Genomic DNA, 20,639 nt, shown 5'->3' on the forward strand with positions numbered 1-20,639 from the left:
GACCAGTAAGCTTAACGTGTATAGTATGAAACTCCATTATCCGAGGACTGTGTAAGCCGTGGGAATACAAACTCCGGTCCCGCTAAATCCATGTGATTGTGACGTCACTCCCATCCAAGCTTTACAGAATACTCTGTAATTTGGGACCCTGTTACAACTCGGTGTCAGGAAATAACAGACAGCACACTGCATACAATTACAAGAATTATATCTTTGAATGATAAATAAAGAAATGAAAACCAAAAAGCAAACAGAAAAAGGCCCATTATAATTAAACTGTTAAATGCGAAGAGGTTTCTGCTCAACTCTTCTAAATGTCATTTTCACCCTTCCTCAGCAAATTTCCACAGCCTGCTCCTTCGAATCACGGTCCCCGCCGGGTTGACTCCTAGCACCGGTTCTCTCCAGTAACTTCTCTCATTATCTGCCGCTGACCATAGACCACGGTTCACACCGGTGTCAGGCACAAAAAAAAATACCACCCCTGATTGGATTGCTCGCATACCAAAACACCCGTTATCTCTAACCACACCCCAAACGCTGCTTCTACAGAAATAGCATTCCGCTAGCAGTGAAATCTTTACACTATCCCTCAGCAAAAGTAGTCATGTCCTCATGGCTTTGAGAGAAATATAGACAATAGACAATAGGTTCAGGAGTAGGCCATTCAGCCCTTTGAGCCCGCACCGCCATTCAGTGTGATTAGGGCTGATCATCTACAATCAGTACCCCGTTCTTGCCTTCTCCCTATATCCCCTGAGTCTGCTATCTGTAAGAGTTCTATCTAACTCTTTCATGGAAGCATCCAGAGAATTAGCCTCCACTGCCTTCTGAGGCAGAGCATTCCACAGATCCACAACTGCCTGGGTGAAAAAAAGTTTTATCTCGTTTCTGTTCTAAATGGCCTTTCACTTATTCTGAAACGGTGGCCTTTGGTTCAGGGCTGCCTCAACATCGGGAACATGCTTCCTGCCTCCAGCGTGTCCAATCCCTTAAATATCTTATATGTTTCAATCAGATCCCCTCTCATCCTTCTAAATTCCAGTGTATACAAGCCTAGTCATTCCAATCTTTCAAGGTATGACAGTCCCGCCTTCCCGGGAATTAACCTCGTGAGCCTAAGCTGCACTCCCTCAATAGCAAGAATGTCCTTCCTCAGATTTGGAGACCAAAACTGAACATAAAACTCCAGGTGTGGTCTCACCAGGGCCCCTGTACAACGGCAGAAGGACCTCTTTGCTCCTATACTCAGCTCCCCTTGTTATGAATGCCAACATGCTATTAGCTTTCTTCACTGCCTGCTGTACCTGCATGTTTACTTTATCTACCCTTCCTGATTAATACAAGTTCTTACAGAAATCTCGTGACACCAGGACATCCGATCGAGGTGTAGCATATCTCACCAAAGGGATAGCTGCTACACATTTTTCCCCAGGAGCGACATAGCCCAGGCTATGTGGAGATTTCTTGACACTTTGAGACCTTCTTATCCAATTATTTAACACATCAGTTTCAGGCTCTACCAGGGTTCTTTCTTGTCTGAATGGTGATGCCCCTCCCTGACATTACTCGTGCCTCTCGATAACTCTGGTCACCTTGTCGGTTGTCTGGTCTCGGCAACATGCCCAGTTACCTGAGAGTCCAGCCACCTGTTATTGTCTAAACGCAAACCTCCCTGTCTGTTGCTAGTACTTCTCATTACACCCGCCTCAACATGAGGAAGATTGGAGATATCTTCTTCAGTGATTGGGGAGTTTGCAAAGGGCAGCATATGCCACACCCCCCATTTCTTCAGCCTCTGAGTCCATATGAAATTCAATGCTTAGCTTCAGTCCAGCCCTTTCCGCTGATTATCCGTCAGTTCTTTCATGTCGCTGCGGAATCCCCTTATTAGGTGTAGGGTCCAGGTCAGGCTCTGGGGCAACACACTCCTCTTGCCCCAGAGTTAGAGGGTGGTGCAAATGGAGATTCTGGACAGGTCCACTCCCACCCTCTGCTGTCAGTAGGAAAACGGGTACTCTCGACAACATAGGGCGTAGCAGCCCAGCGGTCATTCAGCATATGATTCGCAGGTAGCCCCAAGTTCTTTATGAGGACACGGTCTCCAGGCAACAGTTGAGAGAACCCAATCCTTTGATCATCCCTACTCGTACTTCATTGATTCTGCAAAGTAGCCGAAAACTCGGCTAGCTCGTAAGCCTTTAATTCTTTCTAATACTGGACATATATTTCATATTTCATATTAGTGTTCTGTGTAAAATGCTCGCCGCCAGTCCCAAAATAGAAATATAATTAGGCAAACTCACTTCATTGCCAAACATCTGATAACACGACGAATACCCGGTAGTTTCATTCTGTGTGCAGTTGTAGCAGTGGACCAGATGCCCCGAATGTTGATTTCATTTGTTCTTGTTTACTTATCCGAAGGTTCTGATCATGTCTAGCAATGTCCGATTGAAAAGCTTGGGCTGGGGATCACACTAAGGGAGATAAGGCGTAATCCCCACCTTCTCGAACCGAAGCATGCTTAGTAACGTACGTTAAAAATCCTGTCATAAACTCCTTTGGGCTTGTCATCGCATCTAAAAATGATTTCTCGTGTTTGCATGTGCCCAGCGGAAGAAGCCAAAGGGTCCTGTGTCTGCAAAGTTCTCACTTCATCAGTGGCTGGATCTCTCAGATTCTCTAGCAGTAGCTGTTTGTTTTTCACATTAACAGATCACTGCCAGTCATCCAGCATCTGAGAGGTTGGTTCTGCCACATTCTCATAATCCTCTTCCCGTTCGGGGATGCAAACCCCGAGAACATTCTGAGCCTATGATAACGAGGTCTGTCTCAAATTGGCACTTGGCCAATTATTGTCCAGGGGGGTAAGGAGTGACACCAACTCAGAATTCTCACCTCTCGCCGGTGAACACATTGAACACCCAAATCAGACCACTCCTTTATCTCACTCCACAGACACTGTTACAACAACAGTTTCTCTGGTTTCTCACTCTCTCGGAATTCCCTGGTCTCTGGGTCCTTTTGGGTTCTCAGGGCCCCCTGCCTCTCTGGATCGCCATGTCTCCCTGCCTCTCGAGTTCCTCCCGTCTCCCTCTCAAGTACCCCAGGTCTCTCGGGTTGTCCCTGCATCTCGAGTTTTCAGTTCTTCCTGGTATGTCAGGTTCCAGCTATCGGGAAGGGGTTTCAGTAGTGACTCCTGCAAGCCTGTGCAGGGCACCAGACCATTGTGATCTGAGGTTTTTAGAGCACCTGAATTGCTTATTAATGGTTCCAGAATTCGTTGCGTTTTTCTCGAGCGATTCACTCTTTGTAATGCGGTTTCCTGGTACTTTCTGTTTAAGCTTGTGAAGTTTATTTTGATAGGCTCAGGGATTCTGTGAGATTTATTGTCGAAACAGATGCCCATTTAGCAGCAATGGGAGTGTCCTCATTTTCAGAATGAATTTCCTCACAGTGTCACATTGTCGAACTTCCTCTTGGACAAGTCCCTCATCCGGGACTTCCAGCGGTCTTAGGCCTGTGGCACCTCTGGGGCTGCGTCCAGAGAGAGAGGAGCCCTGTCACAACCATGGATTCGGCGGCGCAGCAGATTGGGCAATTGCGCTGGTGAAAATGCACGTGTCACCTACTTATTATTTCATTGTGACGGTATTTAATTCCATTCATTACATCGTAGACTTGGATGCAGCAATGTTTCGCTACTTGCTTGCATTCTACCTTGCTTGAAGCATTGGACTGCAAAGTCAACTGATTCTGAATTCTAGTGGTGTTAGTTGTATTCTTAGTAGTTATTTTCAGCCGCAGTGTAGGCTTTGTTTTCCATTTTTAGAGTTTTCGTTAATGGCCCTGTTTGGCCTAGCATTTCTAGTATTATTTATAGCAGTTATTGTATTAATACGCTATTTGTATTAAAGTCTGTGAACGATCGACCTCGTAACTTGAGCCATATATGAATCTGGTGTCACTTTAGAAAATCATTGTGTTGAGATCCATAGCAACCCGATTTTCCATATCTACCTGTATATTGAAATCCTCCGTGACTATAGTAACACTGACAATTTGACATGCATTTTCTATCTCCCATTGCGGTTTTTACACAACACCCTTTCTACTGTTAGGTGGTTTGTATGTAACTCTCATCAGTCTATTTTTACCCTTGCAGTATCTCAGGTCTATCCACAATGATTAGGCACATTCTGATGTCACCTCTTTCTAATGATTTATTTCACTTTTTGCCAATAGAGCCACATTATCCCCTCTGTCTACCTGACTGTCATTTTGATACAGTATGTACAAGACAATCACCCATGATTTCATTTCTTTTTTTTTTCAACAACAGTTCCCACTAGTCCCTTCTACAGAAAGGTTTTGGGGGTCTAGGTAGACAGCTGAAAAACAGGACTTCAAAGGAATTTGTCCCGGATTGCTAACAGTGCCATGCGCCAGTGTGGGTAAGAATGGGATGATGTGGCAGCTGAATGTCTGGCCGAGGAATTCGAGCTGGGGTCAAAGGAAAGGAGTTCAAATTTCTGGACCATTGGGATCTGTTCTCGGGAAGGTACGGCCCTTACAAAAGGGACAGGTTACACTTGAACGAGAGCGGGTTCAAAATCCTTGTGGGAATGTTTGCTCAAGATGTTCAGGACGGTTAAGGTGATTTGGGAAGTGCTTGAGGAACTTCAAATGTTTCAAAGTATCAAAGGTACATTTAATGTCAGAGAAATGTATGCAATGTACATCCTGACATACTTTTTCTTCGCAACCATCCACGAAAACAGAGGAGTGCCACAGAGAATGAATGAGAGTCAAATGTTAGATCCCCAATGTCCCTTTCAGCTCCTCTCTCTCCCGTGCGTAAGCGGCAGCAAGCAACACTCCTTTCCCCCTACCTGGAATAAAAAAGCATCAGTACCCACACCGAGAACTGAAGTGTGCATCAAAGCAACAGGAAAGTCATAGACTTGCAGTAGCCATATATATATAAACATCTCGCTGCTTTACGGTGTTAAAATTCAGTTGAGTCGCTTTTTAAGACCTCTGTGCTCAATCATCTTAGATCTCTGGGCACACATTCGAATATCTTTTGATTCCCATGAAAAGATGATCTCCTGTCGGGACACTGATCTTCGGCCCGCCCGTCTCCAGAACCACGAGATCCCAGGCCTCCAAAGGCGAGATAAGCTTTTAGGCTATGGCATGTTGGGTAATGGCCAGTTGTGAAGACCGGAGAGTGGATCTTATGCCCGCAAAGAATTGAAATCAGTGTGTAACTCCAGATCAATGTCTTCAAAATAACCCTGAAAAAAAAGAAGAGATTTTAAAGTTAGAAATGTTTCCGAAGATGCAAGAGAAGGAGTCGCTGTTTAGAGCCATCACGACTAACCTCTGCTCTCTTTAAGTATTTTGCATCCTTTTCACTTTTGGAGGCTCTAGCAGTATGGTGGAAATTCCAGGTGTCAGGGGGCAAAAGAATGTGAAAGTGTCATTGCTAGAGAGAAAGTTACGTGGAAACTGAAATTCCTGAACATATATAAGGCACCTGGACCGAGGGTTCTGAACGAACTGGTTGAAGAGTTTGAGGAGGAATCTTTTAGCAGCTACCAGATTGTAGAATGGTTCCAGGAGACTTCTAGTAATCTCAGAGACCTTCAAGAAGGGAAAGCGGCAGAAGAATGGAAATTACAGGCCAGTTAGTCTGATCTCAGTGTTTGGGAAGATGTCATCAATTGTTAAGAATGTGGTTCCGAGAAATTTGAGGACACGTGATAAAATATGCTGCAGTTAGCATGGCTTCCACAAGGGAGAAATCTTGTATGACAAATCTGTTGGAATTCTTTGAAGAAATAACAAGCAGGATAGACAACAGTGAAAGGGTTAAGATTGTGCAACGGGAATTTCAGAAGTCCTTCAGGAATGTGGCACACATGAGGCTGTTTAACAATTCAGCAGCCCATGGTAGGTGGAGAACAAGTTAGTTCTGTGGAGTCAGAAAGACTACAAAATGACTTAGACAGATTAGGCGAATGGACAAAGAAGAGGCTGATAGAATACAATATCGGACCTGTATAAGCATTCACTCTGGAGGACGGAATAAATGAGGACTATTTTCTAAATTGAGAGAAAGTTCAAAAACATGAGGCTGAAATGGAAATGGTTCCTTGTACACAATTATTAATGGTTAATTTTCAAGCTAATTCTGTGGTGAGAAAAGCAAATGCGAATTTAACCTACATTCCAAGACGAATACTATACTTATGCCATCGATATATTAATCTATTTGTCCATATACTTCAATATTTCACTGAAAATATATCTGCCTTTTCAGTGTTGTCTCTATAAATTCCTTGGGTGGTATATTAATATATATTGGCCACGATCAAGAGTTAAAAAGTTAAGCGTTACATTACATGTCGCTATTAAACAATTCACTTCTGTGACTTTTCTGTGTTATACACTTCTATAACGTCACTTCTTATTCCCTTTTGCCCCAATGCTAAATGTCCCAGACGGCTCAAATTCCCGGATACTGTTTTGTTCTTCGAGATCCAGACATATGGACTTAGATCTCCATACATATCGCTAAATTCATAATGTGGTTGTTTGGAAATGCCGAGAAGTAACTAGGAAACTTACTTGAATTGCTGGAGGGACTCAGCAGGGCAGGCATCATCTAAGGAAAAGAGTGCAGTAGACGTTTCAGGCTGCGACCCCTCATCAGAACTGGGAACATAAGGATAAGGAGTCATCAGATTCCCCCTTCTCAATCCCTGGATTTCATTCACTAATCATCTTCCCAGCTCTTTACTTCACCCCTTCAGCACGCCCTCGCGGTTACGTTATCACTGTGTGGTTCTTCCTCCGCTTCCCCAACTTCTAGCTCAGACTCCATCATTTTGTGTGCGTTGTTTGGATTTCCAGCATCTGCAGTTTTTTTCCTTGGTTGTTTTTGGAGAGTGTGTTGTGCTCAATTTTGTAGAGGATAACCATCAGGTTATTTCGGTAATTAGATAAGACAGGCAAGCCTGTGAGAGCAAATCGCCTGATTCTGTCGTTCCAGAGTATTCAATTATGAACCAATAAACAGAATACCAGAATCAATACTATATATGTGTAAAGGACAGACTGTGTAGTCCAGTGGATTCTACTTCACAAGCTATTTTGTATTTGTGGGCGAATTGCTTCCTCACTGGTATGTTATCAGTAATGTGTGTGTCATTCTGTTTACAGAAAAAACAGCAGAGGAACTGTGCAGAAACACTTGGATCTCTGTTGCTGTCGTTAACCCATTCATAGCGGGAACAATTGCTGGATTTTTCATGTACAAATACTGGCATATGTACTGGTATAAGTGTTATCCGAACGGTTATGAACTTGCTGAAGGGGCAAACGAGCGGAATAAATTTGGTGAACAACATGCAATTCCAGGTATACATACTATAGACCATCTCTCGTTTCGAAAGACACCTGTGTTTTCCTTCCCCCTTAGTTGTGTATTCTTTCATTACTTGAAGGTTCTGATATAATTTCAAAAAACAGATTCATTTCAGTACAGATATTGCAGTTAGTGTTGGCGTGTGGCCTAGTGGGCAAGGCATCAGACTAGTAACCTGAAGGTCACTGGTTCGAGCCTCAGGTGAGGCATCGTGTTTGTGTCCTTGAGCAAGGCACTTAACAACACATTGCTCTGCGACGTCAGCGGTGCCAAGCTGCATGGGTCCTAGTGCCCTTCCCTTGGACAACATTGGTGGCGTGGAGAGGGGAAGGCCTGCAGCTTGGGCAACGGCCGGTCTCCCATACAACCCTGCCCAGGCCTGCTCCCTGGAAACTCCAGGCGCAGATCCATGGTTTCTCGAGACAGACGGATGACACCACCACACATTGCAGTTAATCTCACCCTTTCATGTCCTTCATGAAGGTTCTGCTGAGAACATGGCAGAAGTTGCTATAAACATCACCCCTCCTGGAGAAGACTTCAGGCCACCAGTACCTCCGGACAAATCAAGAGGCAAAGTTACTACGAAGAAATCTAAAGATGGTGAGTGAGATGTACTCTGCACCAATTATATAAATCGTTTCTTCCACAAAAGAAAAATTAATACTGATGATCACTTCAAAGTATGGCGATGAATATAGTATTAAAGAATAAATTGTACTAGGAAAGATAGGCAAGATCGTAAAGGTGGAGGAGTAGCCATGTGCATAGGTGAGAATTTAAACTTGAAGCTGTATATCATAGGAGATGAATTGAGACTTCGTGAAAGATATCTGGGTGAGAACTGAAAGCATGAAGACAAAAGGAATAATATTCTGTGTATATTATAGACCCCTTAATGCTGATCGAGATTTTAATAAACTCCATCCGAATATTAGACAATCAAGTTCTGAAGGTGGTGTTATAGTTATGGGAGAATTTTATTACCTAAATATTCAGTGGAGAATGCAAGGGCGCATGGATTGCAGGAAAGTGAATTTATTCAGTTATTAAATGATTGTTAAGGGGGAGGCCCATTCAGATTGATATCCTGTAACTATCAGGACAGAATGATCAGTAAGGAAGATGTTGACCATATAGGAAAATGTGATTATATCATGTTTGGTCTTGAAATATTTTTGACGAATATATTAGTAAAAACCAAAGATATTACTTTGATTTCAGAAAGGCAGATTTTGCACACATGCGCTAAAAATTTCAGAAGGTAAACTGGAAGGAACAGTTTGACGTTGAGCCAGTTGAGGAAAAATGGGGTCGATTTAAAGAGGTAAAACATGAACTGCAGGAAATGTTTATTCTGAAGATCGGGAGAAGCAGAAAAAAAAACAATAGATCAACTACATGGAAGGATAAAGATGTAGATAAAACAATTGAAGAAAAGGAAGCTACATAAAGAATACAGAGAAATAGTAACAGTGTAAACCAAAGGGTATATGAAACTATGACAGCTGTTGTCAAGATGAAAATCTAAACTGTCAAAGGACAGGTTGAGAATGATATTACTCATTATGTTACGATCGACCCCAGGATATTTTTCAATACTTTAATAGTAAATTCTTTCATAATCAAGGAGGAAGTTAGGTGCATGGCAATAATAATAGGGTGTTAAATTATGCAAAAAGTACATAATGGATATTCTTACTGATATTTTGACAATGTATTCAGCTGCAAAATGATAGCTTTTTGCCAGTAAGTGTAGGGGAAAATAAGATTCTATAAAGTGACTTAGAGATCTGAGACAATAAGATCCTGCTGAAGCCTAACAGGCTGAAAGTTAATAACTCTCCAGGGACAAACAATATGTAAAGAGGTTTGTGATTATATATATGTAACCCCTGGGTCGCCTCAGGCATCGCTCAAACTCGTTCTAGTCTAGGGGGAGCAGCCTTCGGCCCCGCCAAACTGGGTAATCAGCTGGTGTGGATGCTGTGTGATGTCCCCGCCTCGCCCAAAAAACAGACAGTACACCTTATGCGATTAAATGAGTACAATTTATAAAGATTACTATAACTAAGCGATTACTAATGATACAGTATATATGAATAAGAGAAAAAAAAGAAACAACGCAAAACTTATCAAAGTCCAAACCACTTCATGCACAACCGTTGGAGCTCAATTACTGAAGTGTTCTGGCATTCGATCCCCTCCGACTTCCTCGACCCGCCTCCTGGGACCCCCACGGTGGTCGACCAGACGCTCCACACTCCTCTGTCTCCGTCTCCTCTCCTCACCGAAAACCTTGGGCCGGGGACCCCCCGCACCCCCCGCTCGGGGACCGTTCCGTCGCCCAGCTTCTAGCTTCCCGTCCTCTCTCTCTCACTCCATCGCGCCGACTCCCCAAAATCCCCGCCAACAATCAGTTTACAGTCCCAAACAAGCTTCCAGCACTTATCATAACAAAGACGCTAGCATTCCTACTATTAACACAGGCGCCAGCATTCCTACTTTTAACAAAACAAAGACGCCATTTTGATTACATACACAGTAACAAAGAAAAAGAAACCCCCCGTTACACTCTCCCCCCACCAAATAAAAGTCATGTCCTCATGACTATTAGATAACTCGTCACCTTTCCTGCCAACACACCGTAACCCAAGCACAAGCAGTGACATCTCCTCCCCACACAGTAAACCTCACGCCCTGTTCCTTAGGCGCTATATAGGCCAACTATCTGGGCGTTCCCTAACCCTTCCGAGACCTCCGTACCCCCCTCACCTAATCCCTTAGGCTAGGACACAGCTGAGGATACCTTGGGTCCACTACCAACTCCTCTTTCAACCTCTCACTCATGCCCCACACTGCACACAGCTAACCCTTCCCACTACACCTGACTCAGTGGAAGAAGGGCCAGAGGTCTCTTCCTCAATCGAGGGAAATCAGCAAAAGGCAGCATGTACCACACATCCAGCACATCAGCCTTTGAATCCGTATTCTTCCTCATTTCTTTGATCGGTAGCTGCTGTTTGATCTTCTCCAAACGGTAACACGTGACCTGCACTGCTCCTGCAGTCTCTTCAGCCTCCTGCAATTGAGATTATCATCTTCTCTGGCCCCTGGCTCAGCAGTTCTGACTCCTGCATCCCGGCCATCTCAATCTGGAATGCAGTTACTCCAACAGCTTCTTCCACCCCGACCTGAAAAGCAGCAGTTAAAGATTGGTCACCCTCCAGTTCAGTATTCACTGCACTTCTCTCCAGCTTTTTTTCTCCTCATGACTTCTTCCGGATCAACCTTAAGGGTTTGCACTTCATTTGAACTGTCGATTCCGTAGAGACAGACACTCACGAGCTGCGACCTTCGCCAGCCCTGGCACATGTCCAGAAAACACTTTAACTCTGTAGTTCTCAGCCGCTCCTGCAACGCCCTTACTTCATATTCTCCTGAGGCAAATCCAAATACCAAGAGATCATCCACATACGTCAAAATTCCAAACGCCTCCACACTCCCATGGTCTTCCACATGCCCTGCAGGAAGGTTGCAAGGGCTCTGGAGATACCCAGTGGTATCTTTTCGGACTGGAAGACTCCTAGGGAACTTATAACCGCCGTCTTCTCCTTGTCGGCCCCACTCATCGGGATCTGGCAACATCCACTCCTCAGATCCAGCACCTTAAACCTCTTCGCACCACTCAGATAGGCCATCGCCTCTACGGCCCAATATAAGCCACACACACGCTGCCTACGTCTGCCACGCTGTAGGGGCCAGTCGCCGCAACCTCTGCCTCACCGAGGTGTCTTCAGCAGTCAACTCCCCTCCCTGGTGGTATTTCGCAGCGTCCACTAAGAGGGTCTCACCCTCAGATACTCCTCCAGGCCATACCACCACCGGCTCTTGTTTGAATTCGGTATCGGCCCAATGCTGCTACACACGTCCGCACAAGCAGCTCGAAACTCTGGGTGCATCGATAATGCCTCCAAACAGCGCTCACCCGCCTCCTCCGGGCAGGCCCCCGAGCGCACCAACAGGATATTGGTTCTCTCCATAACCGAAACGCTGCCCGTCTCACCAGTGTCCGGACACATCAGCATTAACGATTCACGAACCACAGTCACCTCCACATTTGCCTCTAAGAACTCCATTTTCACTGACCAACAACCGTCGTCTTTATAATCACCGGCACTGGTACCCCAAATCTCCAGTGCCGTCAATGTCGTCAAGGGTAAAGGCTTCCAAAAACGGTTATAAAACAAACTGTACAGCAACTTAACCGGTGCCCTGGTGCCGAGGATGGCTTTAACTTGACTTCCATCCATCCGTAACAACACCTGAGTGCGTGGTCCCTCTAAGCCTTCAGGAATAGGGTCTGTTCTTTGCGGGAGTTCCTTGGTACATTGCTGGGAACGTGCTCCCCCAGAGACCCCAAGCCGTTCCCCCACTGGGCCTCCTCTACGTTTCCCGACATCTCTCGGATCAACGGAACAACTGATCCCCTTGACAAATCCCCGTCTCCGCAAGCAATTTATCTTCCCTCTTAACCAAAAGGGATACCCTAAAAACTTCCCACCAATCTCCTGCCACGGATATGATAAGCCCCCCAGCTGTGGCATTTGACTTCCAGTCGAACCACACGCATTTTCCCACACTTTTCCAGAACTGGCAGCTGTCACTTCGAGGTAATTGCGCCCGACAGTTCTAACAACGCTACCAGCCCGCCTACTCAATCTTTCAACCAATCCCTGTCGCTTTCCCTCAGCCAAGCACTGCCACTCACCCAACAACTGAGAGGTCTGCTCCGCCCACGTCTCCGCCCCTTTAGGGCTGGACATTATTCCAACAACCGGGCGGAGCCCACCACTGCTGAAACATTCCAACCAGACCTTCCTCGCTCTCTTAACAGCATGGACAGCCCATGGCCCCACCACCTTTTCGTCAGCGCTAGTCGGAACTCGAACAACGACCTCCGGGCTACCAACAGCAGCCACCCCACCCAACACACATGCAGAGATAACCGGCAATCGCACAACCACAAAGGCACGCCAGCTCTTCGCTGCAGACATAATTTAAAGAGGGCGATCACACAGCTTCCACAGAAATCAATCCCGGACCAGCACCCCACAATGTAACCCCTGGGTCGCCTCAGGCATCGCTCAAACTCGTTCTAGTCTAGGGGGAGCAGCCTTCGGCCCCGCCAAACTGGGTAATCAGCTGGTGTGGATGCTGTGTGATGTCCCCGCCTCGCCCAAAAAACAGACAGTACACCATATGCGATTAAATGAGTACAATTTATAAAGATTACTATAACTAAGCGATTACTAACGATACAGTATATATGAATAAGAGAAAAAAAAGAAACGGCGCCAAACTTATCAAAGTCCAAACCACTTCGGGCACAACCGTTGGAGCTCAATTACTTAAGTCTTCTGGCATTCGATCCCCTCCGACTTCCTCGACCCGCCTCCTGGGACCCCCACGGTGGTCGACCAGAAGCTCCACACTCCTCTGTCTCCGTCTCCTCTCCTCACCGAAAACCTTGGGCCGGGGATCTCCCCCCCCACCCCCCGCTCGGGGACGGTTCCGTCGCACAGCTTCCAGCATCCCGTCCTCTCTCTCTCACTCCATCACGCCGACTCCCCAAAATCCCCGCCAACAATCAGTTTACAGTCCCAAACAAGCTTCCAGCACTTATCATAACAAAGACGCTAGCATTCCTACTATTAACACAGGCGCCAGCATTCCTACTATTAACACAGGCGCCAGCATTCCTACTTTTAACAAAACAAAGACGCCATTTTGATTACATACACAGTAACAATGAAAAAGAAACCCCCCGTTACATATACAAACCTATAGCATCGAGTTTTCAGACAGTCAGTGAAGACTGCTGAAAGGACTGGAAATGGGCTAACATTATCTCGGTGTATGAGAAGGGTGACCTCGCTGACCCTGGTGACTACAGACCAGTAAGCTTAACGTGTATAGTATGAAACTCCATTATCCGAGGGCTGTGTAAGCCACTCCGGTCCCGCTAAATCCATGTGATTGTGACGTCACTCCCATCCAAGCCACTTTTAGTGTGAATACTCTGTAATTTGGGACCCTGTTACAACTCGGTGCCAGGAAATAACAGACAGCACACTGCATATGATTACAAGAATTATATCTCTGAATGATAAATAAAGAAAAAAAACACAAAAAGCAAACAGAAAAAGGCCCATTAAAATTAAACTGTTAAATGAGAAGAGGGTGCTGCTCAACTCTTCTAAATGTCATTTTCACCCTTCCTCAGCAAATTTCCACAGCCTGCTCCATCGACTCACGGTCCCCGCCGGGTTGACTCCTACCACCGGTTCTCTCCAGTACCTTCTCTCATTATCTCCCACCAAACATAGACCACAGTTCACACTAAAAAAATACCACCCCTGATTGGATTGCTCGCATACCAAAGCACCCGTTATCTCTAACCACACCCCAAACACTGCTACTACAGAAATAACATTCCGCTAGCAGTGAAAACTTTACACTATCCCTCATCAAAAGTAGTCATGTTCTCATGGTTTTGAGAGAAACATAGACAATAGACAATAGGTTCAGATGTAGGCCATTCAGCCCTTCGAGTCCGCACCGCCATTCACTGTGAATATGGCTGATCTTCTACAATCAATACCCCATTCCTGCCTTCTCCCCATATCCCTTGAGTCCGTTATCTTTAAGAGTTCTATCTGACTCTTCCTTGAAAGCATCCAGAGAATTAGCCTCCACTGCCTTCTGAGTCAGAGCATTTCACACATCCACAACTGTCTGGGTGAAAAAAACTTTTATCTCGTTTCCGTTCTAAATGGCCTTTCACTTATTCTTAAACTGTGGCCTCTGGTTCAGGGCTCTCCCTACATCGGGAACATGTTTCCTGCCTCTAGTGTGACCAATCCCGTAGTAATCTTATATGTTTCAATCAGATTCCCCCTCATCATTCTAAATTCCAGTGTATACAAGCCCAGTCGCTCCAATCGTTCAACATATGACAGTCCCGCCTTCCCAGGAATAAACCTTGTGAGCCTACACTGAACTCCCACAACAGCAAGAATGTCATTCCTCAAATTTGGAGTCCAAAACTGAACACAATACTTCTGGTGCGGTCTCACCAGGGCTTCTGCACAACTGCAGAAGGAAATCTTTGCTCCTATACTCAGCTCCCCTTGTTATGAATGCCAACATGCAATTAGCTTTCTTCACTGCCTGCTGTACCTGCATTCTTACTTTATCTACCCTTCCTGATTAATACAAGTTCTTACAGAAATCTCGTGACACCAGGACATCCGATCGAGGTGTACCATATCTCACCAAGGGGATAGCTGCTGCACATTTTTCCCCAGGAGCGACATAGCCCAGGCTATGTGGAGGTTTCTTGACTCTTTGAGACCTTCTTATCCAACTATTTAATACATCAGTTTCAGGCTCTACCTGGGCTCTTTCTTTTCTGAATGGTGATGCCCCTCCCTGACATTACTCGTGCCTCTCGATAACTCTGGTCACCTTGTCGGTTGTCGGGTCTTGGCAACATGCCCAGTTACCTGAGAGTCCAGCCACCTGTTATTGTCTAAACGCAAACCTCCCTGTCTGTTGCTAGTTCTGTCCATTACACCCACCTCAGCATGAGGAGGTTTGGAGATATCTTCTTCAGTGATTAGGGAGTTTGCTAAGGGCAGCATATACCGCACACCCCCATTCCTTCAGCCTCTGAGTCCATATGAAATTCAATGCTTAGATCAGTCCAGCCCTTTCCGCTGATTATCCGTCAGTTCTTTCATGTCGCTGCGGAGTCCCCTTATGAGGTGTAGGGTCCAGGTCAGGCTCTGGGTCAACACACTTCTCTTGCCCCAGAGTTAGATGGTGGTGCAAATGGAGATTCTTGACAGGTCCATTCCCACCCTCTGCTGTCAGTAGGAAAACGGGTACTCTCGACAACATAGAGTGTAGCAGCCCAGCGATCATTCAACATATGGTTCGTAGGTAGCCCCAAGTTCTTTATGACGACACGGTCTCCAGGCAACAGTTGAGAGAACCCAACCCTTTGATCATCCCTCTTCGTATTTCATTGATTCTGCTAGGTAGCCGAGAACTCGACTAGATTGTAAGCCTTTAATTCTTTCTAATACTAGACATATATTTCGTATTTCATATTAGTGTTCTGCGTAAAATCCTCACCGCCAGTCCCAAAATAGAAATAGAAATGGGCAAACTCGCTTCATTGCCAGACATCAGATAACAAGGCGAATACCTGGTAGTTTCATTTTGTGTGCAGTTGTATCATTGGACCAGATGCCCAGAATGTTGATTTCATTTGTTCTTGTTTTCTTATCGGAAGGTTCTGATCATATCTAGCAATGTCCGATTGAAAAGATGGGCTGGGGATCACACGGAGGGAGATAAGGCGTCGTCCCCACCTTCTCGAACCGAAGCATGCTTAGTAACGTACGTTAGAAATCCTGTCATAACCTCTTTTGGGCTTGTTATCGCATCTAAAAATGATTTCTCGTGTTTGCATGTGCCCAGCGGAAGAAGCCAAAGGGTCCTGTGTCTGCAAAGTTCTCACTACGTCAGTGGCTGGATCTCTCAGACTCTCTACCAGTCGCTGTTTGTTTTTCACATTAGCAGATCACTGCCAGTCATCCAGTATCTGAGAGGTTGGTTCTGCCACATTCTCATAATCCTCTTCCCGTTCGGGGGTGCAAACCCCGAGAACATTCTGAGCCTATGATACCGAGGTCTCTCCCAAATTGGCACTTGGCCAATTATTGTCCAGGGGGGTAAGGAGTGACACAAACTCAGAATTCTCACCTCTCGCCGGTGCACTCATTGAACACCCAAATCAGTCCACTCCTTTATCTCACTCCACAGACACTGTCACAACAATAGTTTCTCTTGTTTCTCACTCTCTCGGGATTCCCTGGTCTCTGGGTCCTTTTGGGTTCTCAGGGCACCCTGCCTCTCTGGATCCCCATGTCTCCCTGCCTCTCGAGTTCCTCCCGTCTCCCTCTCAAGTACCCCAGGTCTCTCGGGTCGTCCCTGGATCTCGAGTCTTCAGGTCTTCCTGATTTGTCAGGTTCCAGCTATCGGGAAGGGGTTTCCGTAGTGACTTCTGCAAGCCTGTGCAGGGCATCAAACCATTGTGATCTGAGGTTTTTAGAGCACCTGAATTGGTTAATTGGTGCTTAACAACAGTTATTAATGGTTTCAGAGTTTGTTCCATTTTTCTTGAGCGTTTCGCTCTTTGTAATGCGGTTTCCTGGTACTTTCTGTTTAAGCTTGTTAAGTTTATTGTGATAGGCTCAGGGATTCTGTGAGTTTTATTGTCAAAACAGATGCCCCTTTAGCAGCAATCGGAGGGTCCTCATTTTCAGAATGAATTGCCTCACAGTGTCACTTTGTCGAACTTCCTCTTGGACAAGTCCCTCATCCGGAACTTCCAGCGGTCTTAGGCCTGTGGCACCTCTGGGGCTGCGCCCAGAGAGAGAGGAGCCCTGTCACAACCATGCAGTCGGCAGCGCAGCAGATTGGGCATTTGCGCTCGTGAAAATGCACGTGTCACCTACTTATTATTTCATTGTGACAATATTTAATTCGATTCACTACATCGTGGACTTGGATGCAGCAATGTTTCGCTGCTTGCTTGCATTCTACTTTGCTTGAAGCATTGGACTGCAGAGTCAACTGATTCTGAATTCTAGCCGTATTAGTTTTATTGTTAGTAGTTATTTTCAGCCGCAGTGCAGGCTTTGTTTTCCATTTTGAGAGTTTTCGTTAATGGCCCTGTTTGGCCTAGCATTTATAGTATTATTTATAACAGTTATTGTATTAATGCGCTGTTTGTATTAAAGTCTGTGAACGATCGACCTCTGAACTTGAGCCATATATGAACCTGGTGTCACTTTAGAAAATCATTCTGTTGAGATTCAGTAGCAACCCGATTTTCCATATCTACCTGTATATTGAAATCCTCCGTGACTATAGTAACACTGACAATTTGACATGCATTTTCTATCTCCCATTGCAGTTTTTACACAACACCCTTTCTACTGTTAGGAGGTTTGTATATAACTCTCATCAGATTATTTTTACCCTTGCAGTATCTCAGGTCTATCCACAATGCTTAGACACATTCTGGTGTCACCGCTTTCTAATGATTTATTTCACTTTTGATCAATAGAGCCACATCATCCCCTCTGTCTACATGACTGTCATTTTGATACAGTATGTACAAGACGATCACGCATGATTTAATTTCTTTTTTTTTTCAACAACAGTTCCCACTAGTCCCTTCTACAGAGAGGGTTTGGGGTGCTAGGTAGACAGCTGAAAAACAGGACTTCAAAGGTAGTTGTCCCGGATTGTTAACAGTGCCATGCGCCAGTGTGGGTAAGAATGGGATGATGTGGCAGCTGAATGTGTAGCCGAGGAAGTGGAGCCGGTGTTAGTAAACCAGGAGTTCAAATTTCTGGACCATTGGGATCTGTTCTCGGGAAGGTACGGCCCTTACAAAAGGGACAGGTTACACATGAAGGAGAGGAGGTTCAAAATCCTTGTGGGAATGTTTGCTCAAGATGTTCAGGACGGTTAAGGTGATTTGGGAAGTGCTTGAGGAACTTCAAATGTTTCAAAGTATCAAAGGTACATTTAACGTCAGAGAAATGTATGCAATATAAATCCTGACACGCTTTTTCTTCACAACCATCCACGAAAACAGAGGAGTGCCACAGAGAATGAATGACAGTCAAATGATAGAACCCCAAAGTCCCTTTCAGCTCCTCTCTCTCCAGCGCATAAGCGGCAGCACGCAACACCCCTTTCCCCCTACCTGGAATAAAAAAGCATCGGTACCCACACCGAGAACTGAAGTGTGCATCAAAGCAACAGGAAAGTCATAGACTTGCAGTACCCCAAAGACAACTCGCTAACCTTGTATTCCACTGAACGTAGGGAGAAAGAAATGTCTCTGTATCACAGCGACAGGGGATACATGAAAAATAACAATAACTCGCTGGTTTACGGTGTTAAGATTCAGCTGCGTTCGCTTTTTCAGACCTCTGTGCTCAAGCATCTTAGATCTCTGGGCACACATTCAAATATATTTTGATTCCCACGGAAAGATGATCTCCTGTTCCTTGAATAAATAACGTGCAGGATGGACAACGGAGATCGGTTAAGGTTGTGCAATGGGAATTTAAGAGGTCTTTCAGGAAAGTGGCACACATGAGGCTGCTTAACAATTCAACAGCCCATGGTACTTTGAGAAAGATACCAGAACACCTATCGCTGGCCCATCCGTCTCCAGAGCCCTGAAATCCCAGGCCTCCAAAGGCGTGCTAAGCTTTTTGGCCATGGCATGTTGGGTAACGGCCAGTCCTGAAGCCTCGAGAGCGGATCTCATTCCTGCAAAGAAACAAAGACCGCTTGTAACTCCAGATCAACGTCTTCAAAAGATAAAAATGTTTCCGAAGATGTAAGAAAATGAGTTGCCGTTTACCGCCATCATGACTAAGCTCCGCCTTCTTTAAGTATTTTGCATCCTTTTCAGTTTTGGAGACTCTAGAAGTATGGTGGAACTTCCATGTGTCAGGGGTCAAAAATGTGAAGGTGTCATTGCTAGAGAGAAGGTTACATGGAAACTGAAATTCCTGAACATGTATAAGGATCCTGGACCGGGGGTGCTGAAAGAACAGGTTGAAGAGTTTGAGGAGGAATCTTTTAGCAGCCACTAGATTGTGGAACGGTTACAGGAAACTTCTAGTAATCTCAGAGGCCTTCAAGAAGGGAAAGCTGCAGAAGAAAGGGAATTACAGGCCAATTAGTCTGATCTCAGTGTTTGGGAAGATACTGTCGATTTTTTCAGAATGTAGTATTGAGAAATTTGAAGGCACATGATAAAATATGCTGCCGTTATCATGGCTTCCTCAAGGGAGAAAACTGGTATGACAAATCTGTTGGAATTCCTTGAAGAAATAACGTGCAGGATAGACAACGGAGATCGGTTAAGTTTGTGCAATGGGATTTTCAGAGGTCCTTCAGGAAAGTGGCACACATGAGGCTGCTTAATAATTCAACAGCCCATGGTACTTCGAGAAAGATACCGGCAAGGCGAGCAGTGGCTGGTTGACAAGCGGCAATGAATGGGAATAAAGAAACCTGTTTTTTTTTCTCTCGTGGTGTTGCACAGTGGCCTCTATTGGGATGGCTTCATGTTGCTTCATATGTCAATGAGTTGGAGACGGAAGCTTTTTTTGGTGATACTAAGACAGGTGGAGAAGAAGGTAGTTCTGTGGAGTCAGACAGACTACAAAATGATTAGGCAGATTAGGTGAATGGACAAAGAAAAGGCTGATAGAATACAATATTGGAACTGTATAATCATTCACTCTGGAGGAAGGAATAAACGTGAAGATTATTTTCTAAATTGAGAGAAAGTTCAAAAATATGAGGCTGAAATGGAAATGGTTCCTTGTACAGGATTCGTTAAAGGTTAATTTTCAGGATAATTCTGTGGTGAGAAAAGCAAATGCGATGTTAACCTTCATTCCAAAACGAGTACTATACATATGCCAACGATGAGTTAATCTATTTGTCCATATTCCTCAATGTTTCACTGACAATATATTTGCCTTTTCAGTGTTGTCTCTACAAATTCCTTGGGTTGTATATTAATATATATCGACTACGATCAAGAGTTAAAAAGTTAAGCATTACGTTACATGTCACTATTAAACAATTCACTTCTGTGACTTTTTTGTTTTATACACCTCTATAAGGTCACTTCTTATTCCCTTTTGCCACAATACGAAATGTCCCAGACGGCTCAAACACACGCATTCTGTTTTGTTCCTCGAGATCCAGACATATGGTCTTAGATCTCCGTACGTATCATTAAATTCATTTTGCGGTTGTTTGGAAATGAAGAACATTATCTAGGAAACATGCATGAATTGCTGGAGGGACTCAGCAGGGCAGGCAGCATCTACGGAAAAGAGTACAGTAGACGTTTCAAGCTGAGACCCCTCATCAGGACTGGGGGAAAAAAAGGGATGAGGAGTCATCAGGTTCCCCCTTCTCAAACCCTGTATTTCATTCACTAATGAACTTCCCAGCTGTTAACTTCACCACTTCCCAACGACGTCGCAGTTAGGCTATCACTGTGTAGTTCTTCCTCCCC

The 20,639-nt window shown here is 45.0% G+C and overlaps 1 protein-coding gene across 1 annotated transcript in view; it reads left to right on the plus strand.

Annotated features, from left to right (window-relative positions):
* LOC140722858 (uncharacterized) overlaps positions 1-20,639 on the plus strand; it is a 247,995-nt gene that overhangs the window by 17,629 nt on the left and 209,727 nt on the right. The window contains exons 6-8 of the mRNA XM_073037498.1: positions 5,063-5,209; positions 7,234-7,431; positions 7,922-8,041. Of these exons, the coding sequence (XP_072893599.1) occupies positions 5,063-5,209; positions 7,234-7,431; positions 7,922-8,041 (465 nt within the window). The remainder of the gene's footprint in view (positions 1-5,062; positions 5,210-7,233; positions 7,432-7,921; positions 8,042-20,639) is intronic.

Source organism: Hemitrygon akajei, unplaced genomic scaffold (assembly GCF_048418815.1).
Source record: "Hemitrygon akajei unplaced genomic scaffold, sHemAka1.3 Scf000091, whole genome shotgun sequence".
In the NCBI taxonomy this organism is placed as follows: domain Eukaryota; kingdom Metazoa; phylum Chordata; class Chondrichthyes; order Myliobatiformes; family Dasyatidae; genus Hemitrygon; species Hemitrygon akajei.